Source organism: Eublepharis macularius, chromosome 5 (assembly GCF_028583425.1).
Source record: "Eublepharis macularius isolate TG4126 chromosome 5, MPM_Emac_v1.0, whole genome shotgun sequence".
Classification (NCBI taxonomy): Eukaryota; Metazoa; Chordata; class Lepidosauria; order Squamata; family Eublepharidae; genus Eublepharis; species Eublepharis macularius.
Window position 1 is genome coordinate 59,880,118 of NC_072794.1, and position 25,591 is coordinate 59,905,708.

Here is a 25,591-nt window from a genome sequence, read left to right on the forward strand (position 1 = left end):
TGCAAACTTTGAAACTTAGGTGCAATCCTAAGCAGAGTCACTCCAATCTAAGCCCATTGAAATCAATGTGCTCAGACTGGTGTAACTCTGTTTAGGATTGCATTTAGTACAAAGCCATCCTAAAATGATATCTTGATAATTTAATGATAGACTGATAAAAGAACATTTGCTCATTTCTCTCCATGCATTTTCTACTTTAAAACAGATGATCACCATTCAAAGTGCTTGCAGGTGAGACTAATCCAAGCTCATACCTGAAATGTGTGAAGTAAACAATAAGGGAATTTGAACATTTAGAAATGCTGTTTTCTGAAGCATACAAATGCAAAGCAGATGTAAAACAACTGCATAGGACTATGTTTTGCAGCAATTGTGCCACCAGATGAAGAAAGGGGCAACTTTTATTTCTTTAGTATAGAACAACAGCAATAACAACTGTGCTTATGTGCCACTCTTCTAGACAGATTAGTGCCCTGCTCAGAACAGTGAACAAAGTCAGTGTTATTATTATCCCAATAAAGAGGAGCAGCAGCAGCAGCTTACTCAACGTCACCTGCTGAGCTCATGGCAGTAGTGGGATTCAAACCAGCAGAGTGATGGTTTGTAGCTCAACTACTTAACCACTGTGCTACAGCATCTCTCATCATATTGCTTTTCCTTTTAATTAAAAGTCAGTAATTTCAGGTTTTAATTTTTCTCTTTGACGCTCATGCTCCGTACTCATTTATTGAGTCCCAATAATCTCCATACACACAAATAACACACCAAAGAAACAGGTGGTATAAGGGCTTCTTCCAACAGCTTCAGTGTAAAGGGATATTATGCATATGCTCAGAGGCACTTTGTTGAAAACCACTCTGGGATCAAGTTGTCCTTGTCCTTTACATTTTTCAATTTCCACTTTTTTGGGTGATTTTATTGTTCTATTAAAAATGTTCAGGGTCAGCATGTAGTCTTTTTCTTATCCCATAGAGGGCAATCTAACACCAACTCACAAAACCTACATCTTAAATAGTATGTAATATTCTTGTTTGGTATGGCTTCTATTAGATAGTCCCATTCATGTAATGCCAGTTGTAATGCTATTATTTCTGAACTAGTTAAATTAAAAGTTTCTGTGCCACACAGTGAATATCAATTGGTCCTGATAAAAGTATTGGCTACTCAGTCATACACCCTACTGAATAAAATGCGACACTCTCCCAAGTAAGTTTGTAGTTTATGCTGATATAGGGTTTGTTCATCCTTTCTTCTGCTGAGCTCTTCCACTCCCTTCTAGCCTATTATCTGTCTTTTTCTCTTATTTTTGTTCTTTTGTCTTTGCCCCTTCAAGGCAAAGTTTAAATTGTAAGCTTCTGGAGACAGGGACTTCTTTTCCTGTGCTACTATGCATGTTACCATAAGCACTGATAGCACTGTAGAAGACTATCATAATCACATCAGAATTTGTATAATATGAGAATGTCAATAGAAGTGTCTGTTTTCCTTCTAGTACACCCGCAATATATACCTTATAAAAGTGTAGAATGTCTTGTGAAAGCTAGATGAATTAGTAGCCCCTTGTTCATAGGTGATAATGGTGCCATTAAACATGCTATTACACTTACCCTAACACACACACCTAAGACCTGTAGCAATAGTTCCCTCCCTTCAAGTGTATTATTGTGGGGAAGATAGGCTGAAGGTATTACTTATCTCAGAAAAAGATCAATAGTCTTTCTGGCTGTGAAAAATAGTTTGGAATTTTTAAAAAGAAATGTGGTTGCAGTAACAAAAACCAGCATTTATTCAGTGTCTAAAATATTCTTTTCTTACCAGAAAAATTCTTAATACATAACATATACATTATAATAACCAAACCAAAAAACTGTAAGTGCTTTAATTTTTAAAAGGTGTCTCTGCTACTTTACTTTATAGTGACTCCTACATCTCAAAAAGCAAGCCTAAGACTGAATTATTGCCCCATGGTGATATACAATCTGGTCTTTTGAGTAAAACACTAAAATAGAGTAAAACACTATTTACTGTATAGCTGACATCTTAAATAACATCAGAAGTTTCCACCAGCTTATAATAAATCAGAGTGTCATAGGAAATTCTGTGGGGATAGAATTCATTCAGCAACAAAAGGCTTCCACTGAGTCCTTGGAATGGTAATACTCTGAAATAAAGGCTCCTCATTTTTAACAAGAGACATCTGGTATCCCTGTTTCAAAGTCTTCAGTCAACTGAACTCCGGACCCAGATGACATGTGTCAGTGGCAGAACTCTGATGCAGTTTTTAAGACTAGCTCATGAAGCTTGATCAAAAGGCTCTTCCTCAAAAACAAAACAAAAACCCACCACCACTTTGTGACCAATTCCACGGCACATTTACTGTTGTACAAGGCCAGCTGTTGCCCTTGTTTGTCTTCAGCCTTCCTATCCTTGCACAAAAGCAAACAAGAAAAAAATAGGTCTGGCAACCTACTGCTTTAGTATTATTTTTCTAAAATATTAGATGAAGAATATATATGTGTGTGTGCGTGTGTGTGTGTGTGTATGTTAGTTGAAGAATATACGGACAGATCAAGGTGTTTGTTTAATGTATACACATTAAACATTTGCACTGAAGGATTTCTTTAAACCAGGTTTAAAATGTATCTTAATATGTATTTATGGCTGTTCATCATAAAGAATTTAATACCCTCATCTCCTTGCTTTAGTAGCGCTGGTTAACAAAGGACAATTATAAAGACTATTAGAATACCAATCAATGTGTTCATCCTTGGAAATTGTGCTTGTTACCTTTATCACCCTCAGTAATATCAGCTCTGTTGCTCCTCCACTCAAAAATTTTCCGATGAGGTAAAAAATCCCCACAATTATAAACCTTATGATTATCAAAACAGCTGCTTTATTCCAGGGGTTTCATAGCTTCCTGAGTGAGGTCCTAATTCTTTTACTTATGCATTTCAGAGTAAGTTGAAGAATGGTATCTGAACTTATTGAGTAAGTTCCCTTTGGAGAGGGCCCTAACCTCTACACTGCAGTGTCCTTACCTAACCTTGTCATGCTCAGGAAGCAGCAGCTGGCCTGGAAAGCTCCAACAGGCTAACAGATTGCAGACAGATGCCAGAAGGAACTGGCAGCAGAAGCTCAAGCAGCTGCCACTACCAAAGAACACCTATTTTGTCCAAGCGTCCCTAATTTGTCTTTGCTTCTTGGGAATGCAGAGGTGTTCACCTAGTGGAACAGGAGCCCTTTTGGGAGTAAGTTACCATGTCTCCAGAGCTAAAGGGGATGCCACTTCTAAGCCAGACTGGGAATCTTCTCTTCTCCACACAAGCTCATGTGCTTTGTTAGTGGCTGTGTGACCCTAAGGAATCAAACTTTTGCCTTTTCTGTTGAAAGGAGAAGCCATGTTTGTTACACATGCAGCAAAAAGGTAGGAGCTTGAGGTGAAAGATTGAGCTGTATCATTTTGGACTGCAGATGAGGGATGCTATTTTCTGAATGCTTCTTCCATGTACAAATAATAAATAATAAACTAGCACATGGGGGTGGGAGTAATTGTGCAAACCAGATGGGCTACAAAGACATTGGTACAATCCATAAGAGAACTTACATATATTTTATGTTCCATTGGAGTAAAACATGTTTAAAACACAGAGCTCAGATTCCCTTGGTACCCTTGGGGAAAGGACATTTGGAATCTACCTGTAATACATGTCTGACTTTCCGTGTTATTTATGACTCTGCTGTCCTCTTCAGAGGTATTGAAGAGGACAGCAGAGGTATTGGCGGTATTGACCTCACCTTCAGAAATGTAGGCTTTGAAGGTGCCCTTCTCCTCATCTAACCTGAAAGGCCACCTTTTTCCTGTACCATGACAGGCAAAAATCCAGTCGGCTTGATTCTGGTTTCCACTGAGACACAGCGGGGTGTGTGTAGTGACGTGCTTCACCTGCCGAATTTCCTCCCTCCAGGCAGCTAAAGTCACGGAAGCAGCTGATGTCGAGGCAGCCAACTAAAGGGTTAATTTTCCAAAGCCGAACGGAGAGGCTAGAGAAGCACCGCGCCCCCCGTCCCGCCCCTGCGCGTGCTTTGCGGAGGGGTGGGGGGGTGGCTTCAACCTTGTCTCTCCTGCGCTCAACTACGTCCTATTCCAGCCCGGGCAGCCTCGGGGCTGGACGGGGAGGAGGCAAGGCCGTGTGCGCTCCTGTGAGAGTGCTGAGCCCCAGCTGCTGGCAGCAGGACATGCGCATTGCAGGGCGCCCTCTCACCCCGCTCAGCTATGCCAAGTATGTGAGCAGCAGCAACAGCCACAGCCGCAGAAGAGGAAAGGAGGACTCGCGCACTCGAGGCAGCCGGACCATGGGGCGCTCTCACCAGCTGATTGACGGGCTGCGGGTCTCGCCGCCTTCTCTGGAGGCCCCCCCAGCAACGTCAGCCTGCTCGAGAGCAGCGACTGACTGAAGCAGGCGAGGAGACAACCAGGCATGGCTGACCCTCTGCGCAGGACCCTTTCCAAGTTGCGGGGCAGACGGTCGCAGCGAGGGGCGGCAAGCGCGGGGGAAGCCTCTGGGCACCCGAACTGCGCCAGCGGCGGCGCCCTCCACTGTAAAGCCCAGCAGGCTCTGCGGCCCCCGGGCAACGGAGCGGCAGGAGTGCCGTGCGCTCTTCTCGGGAGGCCGGCGGGTTGCCCCACGGTCCTCGCGCCGTCCTCGGAAGAGCTGGGGCTGTCGGAAACGCGGGGGAAGACGGCGGCGATGCCGGGGGAAGGACTGCCGGGAGCCACCATCGCCTGCCCTTGCCCCACTGGATTCGTTCGGGAAGGGAGGGCGCTGCAGCCACCTAGCCCCCCGGGGCTCCGTGCGCCCCCTCCTCCTCCGACCAAGCTCTGCTTCTCCGCCCCCGTTTTCCCGGCGGGTGCGAACTCCGGATCTCCCCTGGAGAGGGGCGGTGGCAGCGAGGAGGACGATTACTACGACAACCAGAGCCTGCCCGGTTGGGGCTGCCAAGGAGCGCCTGGAGCGCAGGAAGCAGCGCGGGGAAACAAGGACGGTGGCGAGGCCGGCAGCCTCAGGGCCGGGGCGCGGGAGAGTACAGGCAGGCTGCGAAGCCAGCTGCAGGAGGCCTATTACCTCCTCATCCACGCCATGCACGATTTGCCCCCGGCCAGCCCCACCGGCGGGGCCCGCTCGCCTCAGCCGCCGGCTGGCTCTCCCTCTGGTCTTGGGGAGAGCAGGGATGCTTCTAGCGGGGACGGCTGCTCCCGGCTGCAGGTGACCCATCCCGGCTCTCCACCCTCGGCCAGGGGCCCTGCCTGGCGCCAGGGCATTAGCAAGAGCCTGGAAAGTCTCCGGCCCTCGGCCAAGCCGCTGCTCTTGCCGAGGTGCTTGAGCGACGGCGAGCTCCGAGAGTCGCCGACGCCCCGGGGCCACCTGCCGCAGGAGCCGGGCACGAGGCGGGAAGCCACTTTCCTCTCAGCTGCCGCCGCACGGCCCAGCCGCAACAGCTGCGAAAGGTGCCCGAGCGACCGAAGCGCTCGTGAGGGGCTTCCGTCAGCGCAGCTGCTGCTCCCGCAGTTTGCCCCCGAGCTGGGCAGCACCTTGGACGAGGCTGTGGTGCTGGGAAGTGCCGAGGTAGAGCCGGCAGCTGCGGGCAGCGAAAGCAGCCAGAGGCACCCTCTGGCAGGCGCCCACGAAGGCCCCTTCAAGCCGCCTGCGGTGACCGTGAGGAAGCTCCAGAAGTGGATGTACAAAGGCCGCCTGCTCTCGCTGGGCATGAAAGGGCGAGGCGGTACAGCCGGGCCTGCCTCCGCTTCCCCCTCCAAGGCCACCGGGACCTGCGGGATGCTGCTGGGCAGAGAAGAGGGACCGGCTGTTCCTTCTCCCGCCCACATGAGGGGACCAGGCAGCAGAGCTCTTGTGTCTCCTTCCGACCAAAGAATTTTGCTGACAGGTAATGGCTTTGGTGGGCCCTCTCTTCGCTTTGGTGGGGCTCTTGCCCGCCAACTTTTAAGGGGCTGCCGTTTCTTTGCATTACCAGCCCATCTTGGCTGTCCATGCTGGGGGAGGAGGTAAGTGTTGAATTTCTGTAAGGCACATGCCAAGATTTCCCCATAGAAAGGTGGTAACATTAAAATGCTGTGTGTGTGCTCTGCTCACACACATTGGATAATGCATTTTAGCAGGCCTTTGCAACTGATTTTCAAATGCAGTTGTAAATCACTGTTAACATGCATTGAAAATGCATAATTCAACATGAGTGAAAGCTGTCTGTGTTACCCAAGTAATGGCACCACTTGCTAGCTCAGTACAGTGCTTTCATGGTATATGCTTTACAACACACACACCGTTTTACCTAACTGAGCTATTGCAGAGTTTTCATCCCAGATCCTAAGTTGTAAATGGGTGTGTGTACATATGTCAAGAAAGAAATGCTAATGCAAACCAAGTATAGTAGGGTTGTTGAAAGAAAGGAGGTATTCCTTAGTTACAAAGAAATTTCTCCCTAATGTGTAGTGCCATTTAATAATTTAAGCAGCACGTTTATATTTTGCTGACTTCAATGGAAGTTACCTACAGGGCCATCTTAAGAACAGTGAGTCCTGGCAATTAGACTTGAACCTGAATCTGAGTAGAACTGTTTAGGGTTGCTGTCCTTATCTCTTACACTGACTCAGTAGTGTTTAAAAGTGCCTCTGGTTGAATTGTTCCCTCTATTTTAAAAGACTAAACTACATATTAAGAAGCACAAAAATTCTCCAGGGACAACTACTGTTTCAAGATGCATGTGTGGTGGGAAGGGGGGAGATATTCAAATGTCCCTTCTTGGAGTAAAATGTAGAAAAGCTAGTATGTCATGGAGAAGGATTCTAACTTAACAATATTCTAGTTTTCTGTGTGCGGGGATTTCTTTACTTGGGAAAAGAATCACATGTATCTCATACTCTACTAAGAGCTGCTGCAGTGTTGAGCCTTTCTCTGATGCTTAGGTAAGATGAGTAATTCCTGCTACAGTTTCCCCCAAGCCAGATAACTAGCAGTGGTAAGGGGAGGAGTTACCGTGTGGGATTCTCCCATGTGGCTTCTCAAGTTACAGGAAGAACCCACTGTGTTGCAAATGTAATGTGAGAAGGCGCTCTTGTTCCTGAACCTTTTTAAAAAACTGATTGAACCCTTTCACTTCTAAAAATGTTAATCTTTGGTTATATTTCCATTAAAATTTGCACAAAAGTTGACCAGTATTGTATTTGTTAACCATTACAGTAACAAAAGAGGAGGTTACTCTTTTTTTAGTGTGTACCTTTCAGTATATACTAGCTAGCTTCAGGTGTGTGCTCTTAATAACTGTTCACAAAAGAAGCAAGTTGGTAAAAGGAAGGGAATAAAAGTCTGTTACTCACTGCTGCTTCTTTTACTTATATGGACTATAAAGGGTAAACCAGTCCAAGCAAGACTGCTAAATCAACGTGGGTATAGCCAGAGAATGCCTTTCTTTATATATTAATCTCTCTTGTGTTGCTTAATTGAGTTAATAACTCACTTATTTAAGTACTGAACTAGTATGTGAAACACCCTTCACTTTCCAACTTCTCTATTTCCCCAAAGCTTAAATAATTGGAATTATTCCAGTATTATCCTTTGCTATAGACTGAACAAAAATGAGGATATATTCAAATTCAAGTTACTTCCTGTCAAAATAAACTGTTTTACGGGGCAAGCCTATTATACATAATAAGTTTATCTTGGAAAGTCTGCAACTTTCAACAGAGCCTGGAGCTTGTTACACCTAATGACCATTTATTTGCATTGTCCAGTGCATTCCAGAAAACTTTGCTTGATCAGATTCTGCATAAAATCAAGAGATTACACAGTTAAAAAGAATCATCCTTTGGGCTGTGGACAAATATAACATCCCCCCTCCCATATCCACTTCCTAAAGATGTGACTATGAGAAATAAATTTAGATTTATCTGTTTATCAAAAGGTGGGGGAGTTTAAGTTCACAGCTTAAATCCTGCTTGACATTGCAACCACTATAATAATTGTTCCCATATTTTATATAGTAAGAGTAAAGACTATGAACCAACCAAAGTTAAGCAGTTTTATGTTCCTTTTGCTTTCAGTGGGAGAAGCTAAACCATGTGTTTATCACTTCCAGTGCAATTAATGGGTCTTAAGAGTACTTAACTTCAGCTTGGCTTTTCAAGTACTCCAGAACTGGTATGTTCACACTTCCAATAAAGACTGGGCAGAGGATCTTTTGTTCAGGAGAAATGTTTGACAAGTTTGAGTGAACAAGCATAAATTTCAGATTATTTGCTGTATCAAACCTTAGATATTTAAATTGCCCAAGTATGCTCGCACCTAGCATTTATGAAGAGAGAATTTTTCAGGCTGATGCTCTGAACCCATGGTCTAGTACATAAGAAGACCAAAAATGAACTTTATGGACGGGCTGCCTGAAAGTCCTCATTGTAGCTTTGCCAGAGAATTTAAGTTGTGGGATTCATACCTGTTTGTTTTAGAGTGAAAACAGTTTTTTGCATCTAATGAAGTAAGCACTCTTCCATGGAAGTCGTTGCCATAATCTGCTTATTTTTAATGTTCCACAAAACTCTTTTCTCTTTTTACTTGCTGCAACATACTGATGTGACTATCCTTCTGGAAGCAGAAAAACATTTTAATATTTTGGCACAAATTGATTTGTGGAAGCCTAAACAAAAAATTAAGAACATATGTTTTCATCATACCTTGATAAGCATTTCTTTCACCCAAATTATTTCTAATTGGGATGCTTGAAACATCCACAGGATAGTTGTAGTGCTTACTTTGTGCTTCTGCTGCTTTTCTTTTAGATTAGAAAGAGTCTTAGGTTGGGGTTACAAAAGGATGATTATTATTAATAACTGGATATGAGTTATATGTTCAGAATTTAGCACTGTACATTTTCCTAACATGCCCCTATAGGGCCAAGTGACTGGGGAAAACGCTTTCTATTTTTCATGGAGGAAATAACACTTGTGAATTGATACGTAAGAACTCTAAGTAAGGGTGTTTAGGATTGCAACTGAAGAGCCAAACTCCGTGGAACTGTTGCCAGTACATAAAGCGACATCATTATGCTTGGAAATAGTTCTTCAGGATCTTACTAAGGTGATCAGTGTCAGGGCTTGCTGCGGCTGCCACTGGGCGTGGCACTGGGCAGTCTGCTCCTGACGTCACAGGGGGGCCAGGGACTCTGCAGGACCCTGCTCTGTGGAAGGAGGGGCGGTATACCTCACCCAGACTCCCTCTCAGTCCACTCGCTGGCCTGCTCAACCTGGCCTGCTTACCCTCTGTGTCCTCCATCTCCTCCTTCCAGAACTCTCCTCCAAGCCTCCACCCTTGCATCCTACTGCTCTCACTCCACATCATCACTCCTCACTCACACCCACCACCTCAGAGCTCTTCCTAGCCACCTTATATAGGGCTTCCTTTCCCCGCCCCGCCCTCCTTCTAGGCTTGTTCCCTCTCCTGACTTGGCCCAGCTGTGCCTTCCCTCAGGTGTTTCCCTCCTACCACTAATCCCTTCTTGGCTTCCTTGCCTTGCTGGCAGGGTGGGGTTGAATGCGAGCCATCCCCAGCTGAGGTCTCCTTGGCCTTGCTCACGAGGAGCTGCCCCAGCCGGCTTCCGTGCTGCTGAGCCTGCCTGGCCTTGCTCGCGAGGAGCTGCCCTGGCCAGCTTTTGTGCTGCTGAGCCTGTCTGGCCTTGCTCGCGAGGAGCTGCCCTGGCCAGCTTCTGTGCTGCCTGTTCACTGATGCTGGGAGGGGCTACCCATCTCCTCCCCCAGAATGCCTGTGGCAGCTCCACCTGGAGGGGCTTGGCTCCTAGCACCTCCTGAGCCAGGCTGCGGTCCTCTAGCCAGGGTGTGGCTCTGGGCTGTGGTGGCTGCTTCTCCTCCTTGGAAGGTAAGGGCTCTGTCTGGGCTGTTGCTGTGTCCCTGTTCCCCTTGCCTTGGCCCTTTTCCTCTAGCCTGCTTAGCCCCCTTTCTCCCCCATGGTGGGTGGGACTAGCTGGCTTCTCCCTGCTCCCTCCAGCCTTCTGAGGCTTTGGCCTTTTGCCCCTTCCCCCTGGAGTAGGCAGGGTCTGGCTCTGTTTGCCAGACAGAGCAGCTGAACTGCTGTCTCCCGGCTGCCCCCTGCCGCTGTCTGCCAGCAAGTCCGGGGGCTGGGCTGCTGACCCCGGACACACCCCCCCTCTTAGCCTGGACGCTGGCTCGGGGGGGTCTGGCTCGAAGAGCCGTGACATAAAGTCCGCATCCCTATGGCTGGTCCCCCGGCGGTAGGTAATGGTGAACCGGTATGGCAGTAGAGACAGGTACCACCTCAGGATGCGAGGGTTGTGCTCTTTCATCCGGTGCATCCATTGGAGGGGTGCATGGTCTGTCACCAATGTAAAGGGGTTATTCGCCAGATAATACCGCAAAGCCCCCACGGCCCATTTGATGGCAAGGGCCTCCCTCTCAATGGTGGCATACTTCTGCTCCGCTGGCTGGAGCTTGCGGCTCAGGAACAAGACGGGCACCCTCCCTCCATCTTGCTCCTGCATCAGGACCGCCCCCAGGCCTGAGGCCGATGCGTCAGTTGCCAGTACGAAGGGTTTCTCAAAGTCCGGATTCCAGAGCTTGGTGGTGTCCGATAGTGCAGTGCGTAAGTCCTGGAAGGCAGCCTCCCGCTCCGGCGTCCAGCTGAGGCGACTAGGGCTGCCCTTCTTCAGACAGTCCGTCAGGGGGGCTGAGCGGGTCGCAAAATGGGGGATGAAGCGCCCGTAGTAGCCAAGAAGCCCCAGAAACCTCCTGAGCTGACGCTTGGTCTGTGGTTGGGGCACATCCCCTATGGAGGCCACCTTTTCAGGCGGGGGTCGGATCTGTCCACCTCCGATGACAAATCCCAGGTACTTGAGCTCCTGGAATCCCAAGTGGCTCTTCTTGGGGTTGGCCTTCAGCCCTGCCTTTTGGAGTGCGGTGAGGACTTTCTCCAGGTGCTGTAGGTGGGAGGGCCAGTCGGGACTGAAGATAACGATGTCATCAATGTAAGCCATTGCAAAGTCCCGACAGTCCCCCAGGACTTGATCCACCAGCCGCTGGAAGGTAGCCGCTGCCCCGTGGAGGCCAAAGGGCATGCGGCGGAACTGGAAGAGGCCCCGGGGGGTGGCGAAGGCCGTCTTCTCCCGGTCCTCCAGGCGCACTGGTACCTGCCAGTACCCTTTCGTCAGGTCGAGGGCGGACAAGTACCGGGCCGGCCCCAGTTGCCCCACTAGGACGTCCGCCCGCGGCATGGGGTATGCGTCGAACTTGGCCACTTTGTTCAGTTCCCGGTAGTCGATGCAGAAGCGAGTCGACCCGTCTGGCTTTGGCACCAACACGATGGGGCTGCGCCATTCACTTCGGGACGGTTCAATCACCCCCAGGCGCAGCATTTCCTCCGTCTCCCGATCCACCGCCTCCCACTGCTTCCGGGGGATGGGTCGCCAGGTTGCCCTTGCAGATTGCCCTGGCTGGGTGGGGATGGCATGGTGCACCAGGTTCGTGACCCCGGGGCGTCTTGAAAAGACCCCGGGCGCTTGCTCCCACAGGGCCTGTAGATGGGCCTTCTGTGCAGGGTTGAGCTGTGGATCCACCTTCGGCTCCTCGAACTCCGGGGCGTCAGCGGTCCATGGCAGCTCGCTGTCTGGGAGGTCTAAGGGGTCTTCGGCCAAGGCGCACCCATCCTCTGGCCGCTCATGCCACCGCTTGAGCAGGTTCACGTGCAGGGTTCTCCGTCGGCGTCGGCCTGGCCCGCACTGCAGCTCATAGGTGGTGGGGCCCAGCACCCTCCGAATTTGGTAAGGGCCCCTCCATGGGTCCCCCTCCTCCCGTGGGAACACCGAGTGGTGTACCAGGACCTTCTCTCCGACTTGGAAGGTCCTCATCCTTGCGCCCCGGTCATAGGCCGCCTTCTGCTTTGTCTGGGCGTGGGTCAGCTGGCGGTTGGCCTCAGCCTGGGACTGCTGCACCCGCCCACGGAGCTGGCTCATGTACTCCGGTATGGGGGGAGCAGGGCTGCTGGTGCGGGGACCCCACTGTTCTGCCAGCCGAGAGAGCATCCCCCGCGGCTTGCGCCCGTACAGCAGTTCAAAGGGGCTAAAGCCAGTGGACGCCTGCGGGGTCTCCCTAAGGGCGAACATGAGGGGGTCGATGTATAGGTCCCACTGTCGAGGCTTGTCCCGTGTCATCTTCCTCAAGGCTTCCTTGACGGTCTGGTTCAGACGCTCTGCCAAACCGTCAGTCTGAGGGTGATATGCCGAGGTGAACACCTGCCGGATCCCCAAATTCTGGCAGAGTTGACGCATGGCTTTGGCCCGGAACGGCCCCCCCCGGTCTGTCAAGATTTCATCAGGCAGTCCCACCATGGCAAAAAGCTTGGACAGGGCTCGTATCATCCCCGGGGTCTGCATCGTCTTAAGCGGGATGACCTCAGGGAATCGTGTAGCATAGTCCACAATCACCAGGGCAAAGCGGTGGCCCCGGGGCGTGCGTGGCAATGGGCCGATAAAGTCCATCGCGATGCGCTGGAAGGGCGTCTCCATGACGGGCAGCGGGGAGAGGGGGGCCTTTGGTGGGCGCTGGGCTGCCACCCGCTGACAGGTGGGGCACGAGCGGCAGTGGGCCTTCACGTCCGCGTTCACAGAGGGCCAGAAGAACTGCTCGAGGATCTTCTTCAGGGTCTTGTGGTGCCCCAGATGCCCGGCCCAAGCGTGTTCATGGGCCGTGCGGAGGACTTCTGCCCGGTAAGCTGCCGGCACCAGTAGCTGGCGGATCTCTCCCTGGCCGTTTGGGGCACGGGCTAGGCGGACCCACACCCCTCCTTGCTTCTCAATGCGGGGAAGCCATTGGGACCTCCGCTCATCCTGCACTCGGTCCTCTTCACGAACTGCTGTCTCCCGCAAGCGCTGTAAGGACTCATCTGCCCCTTGGGCCTCGCAGAAGGGGCGGTCGGCCAGGGGTTCCGCTGGTTCCTTGGCCTGCGGGCCTGCTCCTGGTCTGGTAGAGGGACCCTCATCCGGGTCGGGGGCCTCCTCCACTTGCAGCGCTGGGGCAACCTGTGGGTTTGCCAGTCCCTCGGCTGCCTCCCTAAGTAGCCTGGAGAACCCCGGGGCATCTCTCCCCAGCAGCATAGGGAGCGGTAAGTGGGCTACCTTGGCCACTTCCAGGCGGCGGAGCGCTCCCAGGTATTCCACTGTGATCCAGACCATAGGGTACGGCTGGGTGCGGCCCATCACGTCTGTCACCGGGACCCAGCGATGCACTGGGGTGTCAGCTGGGATACGTTGGGAACGAATTGCTGATACTGCGCTCCCTGAGTCCAATAGGGCTTGTAGGGTCTGCCGTCCTATTCTCACGGTGGCGCACAGCCCCTGCACCGCCTTGCCGGCTGGTGGGTTAATTTCCCACGCGAATGCGCATACCACTGGTGGAGTGGCTGTGGGGGTGCAGGCTTGTATCTGGTGTTCCACCGCCTGTGCTAGCTTCACCTGAGCTGCTTGGAAGGTTGCCTCCAGCTTCCTCCACACCTCGTCCAGGTGTGCCTCTAGCCATGGTCTGAGCTCTGCAGTGGCATTGGGATGCATCCCCTCGCCTGGCGCCTGCGTTGGAACAACCTTCCCCGTACGGGCCACCAACTTGTCAGGGCTTGCTGCGGCTGCCACTGGGCGTGGCACTGGGCAGTCTGCTCCTGACGTCACAGGGGGGCCAGGGACTCTGCAGGACCCTGCTCTGTGGAAGGAGGGGCGGTATACCTCACCCAGACTCCCTCTCAGTCCACTCGCTGGCCTGCTCAACCTGGCCTGCTTACCCTCTGTGTCCTCCATCTCCTCCTTCCAGAACTCTCCTCCAAGCCTCCACCCTTGCATCCTACTGCTCTCACTCCACATCATCACTCCTCACTCACACCCACCACCTCAGAGCTCTTCCTAGCCACCTTATATAGGGCTTCCTTTCCCCGCCCCGCCCTCCTTCTAGGCTTGTTCCCTCTCCTGACTTGGCCCAGCTGTGCCTTCCCTCAGGTGTTTCCCTCCTACCACTAATCCCTTCTTGGCTTCCTTGCCTTGCTGGCAGGGTGGGGTTGAATGCGAGCCATCCCCAGCTGAGGTCTCCTTGGCCTTGCTCACGAGGAGCTGCCCCAGCCGGCTTCCGTGCTGCTGAGCCTGCCTGGCCTTGCTCGCGAGGAGCTGCCCTGGCCAGCTTTTGTGCTGCTGAGCCTGTCTGGCCTTGCTCGCGAGGAGCTGCCCTGGCCAGCTTCTGTGCTGCCTGTTCACTGATGCTGGGAGGGGCTACCCATCTCCTCCCCCAGAATGCCTGTGGCAGCTCCACCTGGAGGGGCTTGGCTCCTAGCACCTCCTGAGCCAGGCTGCGGTCCTCTAGCCAGGGTGTGGCTCTGGGCTGTGGTGGCTGCTTCTCCTCCTTGGAAGGTAAGGGCTCTGTCTGGGCTGTTGCTGTGTCCCTGTTCCCCTTGCCTTGGCCCTTTTCCTCTAGCCTGCTTAGCCCCCTTTCTCCCCCATGGTGGGTGGGACTAGCTGGCTTCTCCCTGCTCCCTCCAGCCTTCTGAGGCTTTGGCCTTTTGCCCCTTCCCCCTGGAGTAGGCAGGGTCTGGCTCTGTTTGCCAGACAGAGCAGCTGAACTGCTGTCTCCCGGCTGCCCCCTGCCGCTGTCTGCCAGCAAGTCCGGGGGCTGGGCTGCTGACCCCGGACAATCAGATGCAACAGAAGATAAAAATTATTCCTTGTTTAGTAAAGGGCATTTCAGCAGATGCAGCAACCTCCGATTTTGACCCCTCCCTTCCTGTCAAAATCCTTTCTTTTACAGGACTTTTAAAGTTAAGTTTTGTCCTTTGATCTTGGACACCATAGATCTTATGGGAAGACTATAAGTCATCGATCTAAAGTCTTTTGAAGTAGTTTGGCTCTTTAATTGTAAAATTCAGAGTAAGAGATCAACAAAAAGCCGATATAAGAAAACCCATTTGCCTAACTAAAGCTTAACTTAGTAGTAATTTAGCATTACAGATAATTAACATGTTGATGATTAATCCATAAAGTTTCTGCAGCCCCAAAACTTGTTGTTGTGAGTCCTTTTTTAGAAAGGGGCACAGACAAGGACTCAATAAATAATAAATGTACATGAGCACCCTGCGCTATGGTTTTTCTGACCTGGCATAAAACTGCATGATTGGTGCTTGGACTTATTAGCAACTATTCCCCTTTCTGTAAAGCATCTCTTAAGGAGCCCTTTAGTGCCATAAAAATCTTTATCTGCATTCCCTTAACATACTAGTTATTAATAGCCTTATTCAGGTCTGTACTGAGTCACATTTGGTTCACAAGTTGCAGAGTCCTACATAAAATTGATCTAATTTAAGTCCCCTCTTCCCATCACTCATGAACAGACTGGCACATTTTTGTAATGCATGAACCTGCTTTAAGCTGTGTTAAGAAGAATTCATATACTCCTTGTTTTACCCTTAAATAGTGTGTGGTCTCTTGTAAACTATCAGATGTAGTTACTTTATAACATATTTTCTTTCATGTTTCAACTTCTCAGTATAAGTGCATACTGAATAGATGCATTGGAAACTATTCTTTAGGGTTACCTCTCCCTCCTTTTTTTGTTTTAAGTTCTGTTTTAGGATTATGCCTGGGTTTAAGATTTCATTGTCCGAAAACCTTTTAGATTTATTGCCTAACATTTCTTCAGAAAAATATAATTAGCAATAGCTTCTAATCACCAGTTGTGCAACAATATTACATTCTGTGTATTGTTTTACAGGCATAGGAAGGTTAAAATGAGTATAATTACAAGCTATCTGTTAATTGTATAGGCTTGAGTTGTCATGGCAAAATAAATAAGCTTGTTTCAGAAGTAAGGATTGTTATATAGAAAATATCATTTGCCTCATATAATAGTGGCTTGTTGCTGTGGTTAAGTAATAACAGAACACAAAAACCAATGCCCTGAGCAGTCATCTTTATAAACAACATACTACACTTACTGTATTTGGTGGATGGTATTGTAAAAGATTTAATCCTTATTTAAATGTGTGCATTATGTGTTGTCTAGTTGCTATGTGTACTTATAAACACATAATACTGGTAATGTTAAATGAATTGAATTACATTTTTGTTATCATTCTTCATCTTAACTTTGACTGTTGGGAAGTATTCTGTTTTATTGTTTTTAAATTAACATAATTTATAAATAATAAATAAATAAGAATGTTAAATATCCTTTAGAGGCACAATAAATAAGGCAACCAACCGTTTATTAACTGATCATTGAAGGAAGGTCTAGGGATGGTTCAAGTAACTGACCTAGAGAAAAGAGCAGTGTTTAAGTAGACATGCTAAATTTTAGCACAATTTAACTGCTTTGCTAATTCCCCCCCCCCCCCCCCCGTGTGTTGGATATGACAACTGAATGGAGTGAATGTCCATGATTATATAAGTGTGTTAGTTTTCTTGGCCATTATGCCTTAGGTATAGAATATTGTAGGGTGTAAGGTGTGTGTGTGTGTGGGGGGGGGTTAAACATTTTTTTAGGTGTGAAAGGAGCAGATCTTTTGAAACGTTCATCTTAAATAGGCCTGATCCATCAGTCTTAACTGTGAATGCTCTTCTCCTACAAGGTACCCAGTATTGTGCTGGATGAAAGCTAGCCTCTTTATTTCTTGTTAGACCATGAAAACTACACTGCAGTGTGCTCACTAAATGAACAGAGATGTTAAGAGATGTCATTAACTGTTGATATGTGGGGAGGCAAATTCTCTTTTTGCAGTGTATATACACTGACTTGGAATCTGATGCAAGTTCTGACATGATCCTAGTATCGCTCGTCATTCTATCGAGACTTTTTTTTTTTTTGCTCTTTTGTGTCTGGTCAGATTTGAGTATTTAACCATCCAAATATGTCATCCTGTCTGCCCTTTTTCACCCTTTTTCCTCTGATTATTTTGAATGCTGCATGTGTGGAATGCTACATGGTGAAATTTGAGTGCCATACGATGTTTATAGGCCTTTAATAAAGTTAAAGCAGCAAAGGAGTTCTTCTGTTGACTCTGGAGTGCTGTTTTGGTCAGGGTTTTTAGCTTTAGGTGGAAACAGTAGCTCCTTTCAGGCCTTCTAGCCAGTTGCAGTGTGCTGCTCTAGTCCTTTGGGGTCTCCACCTCCCCTCCAAAAATACTTTAATTCACTCTGCCTTGCCTGCTCATCAATTCAGTGGCAATTATTTTGAAGCCTAAAGTACTCCACTGATTTGGACTGTGTACATAGTGACCTCAGGGGTAATGGAATATTTTCCATTAAAAATGCCAAACACACTGTGAGGTCATGAAGTGTTGATCCCAATATCCATTGAATGCCAGTGTGTGCCCTATTCTTTCCCTTTGGATTTTCAACTTAACCTGAACTAGGCTTTCTGTAAAACTAAGGTTGTCATTCCTAAGCATACTTTCTTGGGAGTCAGACCCACTATACACAGTGGAGCTTACATTCAGTAAATGTGTTTAGGGTTAAGGCTATGTGGCTATAATCTTTGGCATAAGTTCCAATTAAATCATTAGTTCTGATAGTTGCTTAGGATTGGACTGAAAATGCATGAAAGCATTAAAGATATTTGCAAACTTATTTATGTTCATTCAAAGGTAAGTCCTACACTGCTATCTTACATCCTTCTAAGTCCATTAAAATCATTGAGCTCAGAAGAGTGTAAATCTGCTTAGAGTGGCTGTACTAGTAAATTAACTAATGGCTGAATCCACACTTACCAGCATAGTGCTAAACAGTCGGAATGATAGCATCTTCCTGGTGCTTTTTCTGACATCATCGCGCCATGATGCCGCTCTCATGGTGCGATGACGTCAGAAAAAATGCCAGGAAGACACTATCATTCCAACTGTTTAGCGCTATGCCAGTAAGTGTGGATTCAGCCAGTGTTTGAGAGCCAGTTCAAATACTTCTTGTAAAGATGCTTAAGACTGTAGCCTTGATGGGACAAAAATGATGACTCTGCATGTAAAGTTGTAGTAGCCTAATGAAGAGTTCTGGGAAGCTAAAAAAGTTTATTCATTATTTGGTGATATTTTAGTTGAGGTATTACATCTAAGCAAAAAATAGCATAGTGTAGTGTTTAATGCTTTCAGAAATGTCCTTTATAAAAGAAAAATTGGATATCAATATCTGTACGAAGTTTTTAAGTACTCCATTATACTATACTTATGTTATATTTTATAATTTTGGCAGTCTGGGGGCACAATCAAATGTTGGCCATTGGGTGATGGTTCCATTAATATGCCACACAGTATTTGTGTTCAGTTGACAGTATCCGTCAGGCCAATCACACAGAACCTTTTCCGCCACTGCCAGCAGCTATTTCTTGTGGGGTACGGTGGTGCTGCAGGGACATTCCACATGATTGAGTTGGTTTATATGGTAAGCCCAAGGGTAGTGTTATGCCTAATTATGCTTTCTGATAGAAATAGCTGTGTACTTTCTCCATGTGCTGCAAGTAAAGTACATTAATGCTTGAATTCTCCAGAGCAAGGGAAACCAACTTCTTTACCCCATTGGTATAAGGAAGGAGGGAAAAGTTTCTGGTTGCAGATGTTACCAAAAGTACTAACCCCAAATAGTGTTTTTAACTCTGTTGTGAAGCCAGACTTTAGGAGGCTGTCATGAACGGACAAAATCCCTCCTCACTTATCCTCGTAACTTCTTCCCGTAAAATATATATAAGCTTGCTTGCCATGAATGCACAGTTTGACTTTTCATTTTTCAACTCAACTTCCCAGGAGTTTGATCAGGGAAAGTTGATTGCATTGTGTACATGATAGCTTCCATAACAGTTAATACAAACATGATTGCAATGATGTACTCAAAACATGACAAATGTTCTAAATAATTGCTTCTTTTTTTCCATACCAGATTTGATTGAAAATGTTTACATACCTTCCATGAACAGAAGAGAACTTAAGAACTTTAAATCTAGTGAAATTGCTGAGTGTAAGCCTCAAATTGCTAGCATCACGGTATCTAAGAAACGAAATTGGTTACATCAGAGTTCCCCAAGAGTACCTAATCTGGAGAAAGGAAATTCTTATAAGAAAATTTCAGGAGAAACTCACCAGCTATTCAAATCTCCCAGTCCTTTGCTCGAGCCCAAAATGCCTCAGACTTTCCCCAAACTTCTAGGGTATGAATGCCCTAACAGAAGAGTTGGTTCTGCACATGTTGCTGTGAATGAAGCAAGCCCTTTGGCACTACAAAACCATACTCTAGAATTTGGTGATGAGAATGATGCAGATGATGAAGGAGAAATATGGTACAATCCCATCCCTGAAGATGATGAGCCTGACTTCTCTTGTTTTGTTCATAACAATGCTGGCAATTCAGATTCCCAAGCCATGAATTGCAAGACTTCCTCTGCAAATTACTCGATTAAAGATGCAGCACATAATGAAGGTTTTCCACAGTCTTTCAACTGTATTGGAGATGCTCAGCCCAGGGAAATTAGTCAAGTCAATTGTGTCCATTCCATGGAACTTTTGCAAGTACAGAAGCCAAAGCCTGCATGCTCTACTCTGAGTGGATTTGTCATGGAGGATAATTCTACATTAAAAGGTCCTTCAGGAGGTAAGAGACATGTTAATGTCTAACTTTCTGCCGAGCTTATAAATACTGCATTTAGTATTCCCGCTTAGAGAAGGGGTGCAGTATGATACAGCCCAATCTTGTTAGATCTTGGGTGCTAATCAGGGTCAGTACTTGGATGGAGGACCACCAAGGAAGACTCTAAAGAGGAAGGCAATAGTAAACCATCTCTGCTTCTCACTTGCCTTGAAAGCCCCTTGCTAGAGTCGCAATAAGTCGGTTGCGATTTGACAGCCTGTATGTATGTACATGTTCCTGCTTAAAGGGGTAGTTATGTTATTAGGGTGTGTGGAATCTGTTGTCCTGAAAGTTGAGTTCATACAGTATTTGTGGAAATGATGACTAATGCAAGTAGAGCACTTGCACAGGCAGATGTTTGTACATATAGTACTAATGTATGAGTCAGCTGATACAGCATGATCTTTGCGTGTCCAGAGTCTACAAATTTCTATGATGCTTACTAAGTAACAGTGCCTAAAATCCAGTCCTTAGGGTAAAGGTAAGCTAAATGTATAAAGACAGTCCTTAGTACATCCTGGAGCTCTGGAGTGAACCTAGCTGTGCCCTACTTTTACCCTTTGGATAACAGACTGTGTACTAGCTAATCAAAAATGGATGTCTGTCACATTGGCACTTCTCATGCTTCAGGTAGCCTGCCCACTTTGTTTTAAGCACCAAGTGTACATTTGTGCATTGTTTTGCCACTTGATTAATAATGTAAACCCATAAAGTTGCTCTGGGAATAGTAAGAGTAGAAGGTCTCTGATGTCAGAGGGTAGTGTTATGCCCAACTGGCTTCCACTGCAAACTTGCATAATTTTGTTTTTAGAATTTAATGCTGTAGAGCAAAAGTATGTTTAGTCTGAACATACTGCCATCAGAATTGGGCTTGATATTCTGAAAGTGTTTGTTCTCACATGGTCATCCTAAGCAGAGTTACACCCTTCTCTAAGTCCATTGAAGAATGGCATTGTATGGCTCAAATCGAGACTAAATTGGCAGTTTCCATTTATTCCCCTTTCCTACAGCATACCACCCTCCATGTCATTCCACAGTGTCCCCTCTTCCTTAGTTTTCAAAGAACAGTGGGCTGCAGAAGGAGGAGGGAGGCAGGAAAGTTCCATTTTGCTGTTAGAATATTTAGCCTGGATCCAACCTCATGCCTTCCAATTTTCCTACCATTTTCCTACCCATCCAGTATTCTGTGTGCTATAAGTTAGATGCGCTGTGGATGCCATGTCTTTCCATTTGGGTCACAAGGCATAGCAGTTACAATTAACTACATTTACAATTAATTATAAGGGTGTCACTGACTTGACATTTAAAAGATTATTTTGTATAAATCAAGTTCTCAGCCTCTGTTGCTGTAGAAAAGGGTTCTAAGATTAGTATTAGACTTGGAAAATTGTTTCAGAATATGCATAAGAGGGAGATGCAGGTTATAGGTGGCACAGCGATTTTTAAATGACTAAGGACCAAGCTACAAGTGACAAATGACACAGGTTAGACACTTGTCAGCTTCCCTCAAGTTTTGATGGGAAATGTAGGCAGCTTGGCGAAGTGACAGTTGAAAAGTCCAGTGGATAGCAGTCGGAGAGCCAAACTGCAAGACCAGGATGCCTACATTTCCCATCAAAACTTGAGGGAAGCTGACAAGTGTCCAACCTGTGTCATTCGTCACTTGTAGCTTGGCCCTAAGTTTTAATTGCAGAGTGGTGGTGGTTATGGGGGCATTGCATGCCAGTTAGCTCTTATATGAGTGAAACTGGTAGTGAAATGAAAATCCACTTCAGATTAATTTTATATCCCTTCTAGAAGAGGTAAATGGTTAACCCACGTTTGAAATTATAGCTCATCCTCAGAAAAGGAAGTACAGTCCCAGTAAAGATCAATGGAAAATATCCATGAAAGAGCCTTCCTCATAGGTCCTGATGGCTTATAGCATGAGTTGTACCAATGTACCTAACTGTAATTTTTGTAGTAGAAAAATAGAAGATTTGTATATAAATGCTTAATCCTTCCATTTTAAGTACAGGGATAGGTAATCCTCGCCATTAAATGAGTTGTAATGAAAAAGAGAGAGAAAATGACTTGCTTTGAAACTGAATGGGGTCTTAAACCACGGTCTCCAAGTACAGTGCGCTAAACCATGCCAAACTATTTTATCTCACTGCTGCACGGTGCACACATATAGGCTATAAACCTGTCACAACATAGGTGAAGATGAGCCTCCTTTTGTGTGTCACATGTTAGTGTTTCTGTGTTACCATTTCTAGTTTCATTTTGTATCTTCATATTTAAACTTTGGTTTACATGTCTCCCAGTTGTTTTTAGAGAAGACTTCTGATTTTAACTTGCTCATGTAGAAAAATCTCTCCAGTAGTTGCTTTTACTGAAATTCCGGCTTATATTTCAGAACTGACCATGACTTACAAAACAAGATCAGTTGTCTTTTTTATTTTTGTTTAAGTGACATTTACTGTGTTTTATCTACACATTTCTTAGAACAGGCTGTATAACTGAATATATTTCTTAATGGAGCTGTCAATGCATTGAACACATTAAGAAGGTTCTAAATTGACCAGTTTCTGTACTATGCATCTGACGAAGAGAACTTGATTCTCGAAAGCTTATGCTACAATAAAATTGGTTAGTCTTAAAGGTGCTACTGGACTCTTTTTGATTTTGCTACTACAGACTAACACGGCTAACTCCTCTGGATCTAAAATCAACTTTAGCTACTTAGGGAATGGGTAAGAGATCCTACATGCATTTTTTTGATGGGCCTGAAAGATACGCTGCAGCAGTATGGATTTCTTGAGAAATCAAGGAATGCTAGTCAGTAGCTTCTATTAATTTGGTAATAGTAATTACTTTGCCAATTTCAAAATGAAAGTATGATTGTTGCAGAAATGGTGCATTCTTTCAGCAATAAATTTCTTTTTTAAAAACATTATTTTTATTTCAATTATTAACAAAACTGTTTACAATATGAAATACAACATGGGTAAATTGTTAAAAACTACATAACAGAGAAAGGTAAAACATGGAAAGACAAATTCAAGTTGAATGAACTGATATATTTTGGATTATAGATTCAGGATTGTTTGGTATATTTTATTGGGAAGATACAGATTTTCTTTAGAAATGTATTCAGCAATAAATTTCTTAAAACATACATAGCCATTGTTAATATTAATAAATGTCCTATGGTATGTAAGATTCTTTTTTATTAGGGAGAAAGCTTAGTACAGGCTTTTCTATTTTAGAAGAAAATCTGTTGCTTAACTAAATTAAGATTAACCTTTGATTATGTGTACCTGTAACGAACCATGATGGAATTGATTGCAAATTAGTCCATTACAGTTTCCTGTGTATTCAGTTAATGAAGCTATTTTAAATGCAGCTTGTGTGTTGAATAGTGATCACATTGAATGCATTAATTGATTAAGTGAGTCCCTGCTGTTAAGTAATTGGCTTTATTGCTGTGGAGAGCTTAGTGATTCTTTTAATCCTTTTAAAGTGTCTACAGTTAATTTCAGTCAAAGTTGAAATGACAACTCAAGACAAATTTACTGCATAAAGGACAGCGGGGCAAATAGGCTCTGTTTTGTACTAATGTGGAATACTGGATAGCATATTCTGTTGCTATGAAGCAGCATCTGTAAGTCTTCATAGGTTTAAATCACAGGAAATAATTCCTGTTTACCAATCAGTTATCATTAAAAAAAATTCTGAATTGGAGAAGATGGTTATGAAAAAGCTTTTATGCTGTGTGTCTATGAATCTGAAATATTCTGTTCACTTCCTTTCATATTAGCCTATTGAGCATGGATGCCTTACTGTAAGAAAACAGTTTTTATGTGCACCTCTAGTTAACAGAAGCCTTTATGCCATCACTGGCAGTGAACTAATGAATATTTCAAATGTTTATGCTTTCATAATCCTTGATCTTTCTTAACTGTTGTTGATGAACCCATATGTCATGCAGGGGGATCCAGTTTGTTTACTCAGAAGTAACTATTCAGTATTTATTTGTTTGTTTGTTTCAATTCCTATTCAGCTCTCCCCATACTGGCAGGCTCAGGGTGGAGTACATTAGTACATGTTAAAAACTTGCGGACCATAGTTTAAAACACAATAAATACAATATAAATATTTAAAATACAAATACAAAGAAGCACAAAATAGTTCAATTAATCCATTTCCAACTGTCACTAGAGATAATTCAAAAGAGAGAAATTTCTTTTTGGAGGTGGATGTTCTGGTAGGGAGGGCCCCATTCTACTCTATTTGTCTGGCGGGGACCCTACCCAGCATCAACCAAATGCCTGGTGGAACAGCTCCGTCTTACAGGCCCGATGGAAAGATAACGGATCCTGCTGGGCCCTGGTCTCATTAGACAGAGTGTTCCACCAGGTTGGACCCTGGCTCTGGTTGACACTTGGCAGGCCTCCCTGGGGCCAGGGACCATTAACAGCTGTCTATTGCTAAATCGAAGTGTCCTCTGGGGCACATATGGGGAGAGGCAGTCCCGAAGATACGCAGGTCCCAGTCTGCATAGGGCTTTATAGGTTAGTACCAAAACCTTAACTGCTAACTTGCTAACAGAAACAAGGCTGACTTGCTAACAGAAACAATAAAATAAACAATTTGACTTAGCAAAATGATTCAAATATACTGAGAGTTTAAAATTACATATCAGCAAGAGAATAACAATGTAAGGAGAACAGTATTCTTTGTTTAGTTACTGAATATTTCCAAAATTACCAAGATTATTTTGGAGGAAGAGATTGAATTTTGTCTAGGTCAGTGAACTCCAGCATGGTATCTAGAGATAGCAGGACAACTACTAGTGTGTTTTCTGGCACCTACTTGCTTCTTGAGTCTTGGGAATAAAATGCAAAGAATTTTGAATAAAACAGTAAAAAAAACTTCACACCACTGCCTATCAACTGGCTTATTAATCAAATACGAAGTTCATTTTGGACAGCTCTGTACCCTTACATTGGACACAGACCTAATTGTATATGATGATGGAACCTTGGCTTTTGAAAGCTTATACCCTGAAAAATCTTGTTGGTCTATAACATACTACTGGACTCAAATGTTGCTCTTCTACTGCAGACCAATACAGCAACCACCTGAGACTTGGAAAGTTCTCTCTGTGTCCGCTGAGAGAGCAAAACCCTGTTTCTTTTCGGGGTGGTGGTAGGTGAGGAAGTGAAACCAAATAGCATCTCTTTTGCCATGGCAAAGACCTATTCTGCCTTCTTGGTGCAGGAGGTGCTTCAAGAGAGCCCAGGAGATACTGCCTTTATATTAGAAGCAGCTGCCTCAGTCCATTGTTGGAGGATGCTTAGCTTGGAAGTTCCTAACATTTAGTGATAGGCTCCTCTCCTGTAGCAGCCATTTTGTGATTGCATTCACTACCCTGTCTCAAAATTCCAAAAGTGACTGTAGGCTTAACAAGATTGAGGATCATTGGTCTAGGTGAATATATTAATAAATGGCTGCCAAACAGGGTGGATAAAAAAATCAATGATTTTTTTAAAAAAATCAAAAAAATCAGATTTTTTTTATTTAAATCGGATTTTTTAAATTTAAATCGGATTTTTTTGATTTAAATTGGATTTTTTTAAATAAAATGCTTTTTGAGGAAAATATATTACCATCCAAAGGTTATTCCATCATGAAATAAAGATTAGTTTTTAATTATGTAGAATAAGGCTGTATATGTTTAATTTTTTTGGTAAATAAATTCCATTAATCCATTCACAATGTCATGCTCCTCCAGAGGTTTTTGTAAGATTATTGGGCAGTTTCTCTGCCTACAAGATATTATCACAGATGCTTGGTTTTGCAGTTCTCAAAACTGAAT

General features: G+C 45.5%; 1 protein-coding gene across 1 annotated transcript in view; it reads left to right on the plus strand.

The window, feature by feature from the left end:
• The first annotated feature begins 4,325 nt into the window (after positions 1–4,325).
• The window catches only part of SYDE2 (synapse defective Rho GTPase homolog 2), a 75,534-nt gene continuing 54,268 nt past the window's right edge, over positions 4,326–25,591 (plus strand). The window contains exons 1-2 of the mRNA XM_054981133.1: positions 4,326–5,946; positions 18,985–19,692. Of these exons, the coding sequence (XP_054837108.1) occupies positions 4,482–5,946; positions 18,985–19,692 (2,173 nt within the window). The 5' untranslated portion in view covers positions 4,326–4,481. The remainder of the gene's footprint in view (positions 5,947–18,984; positions 19,693–25,591) is intronic.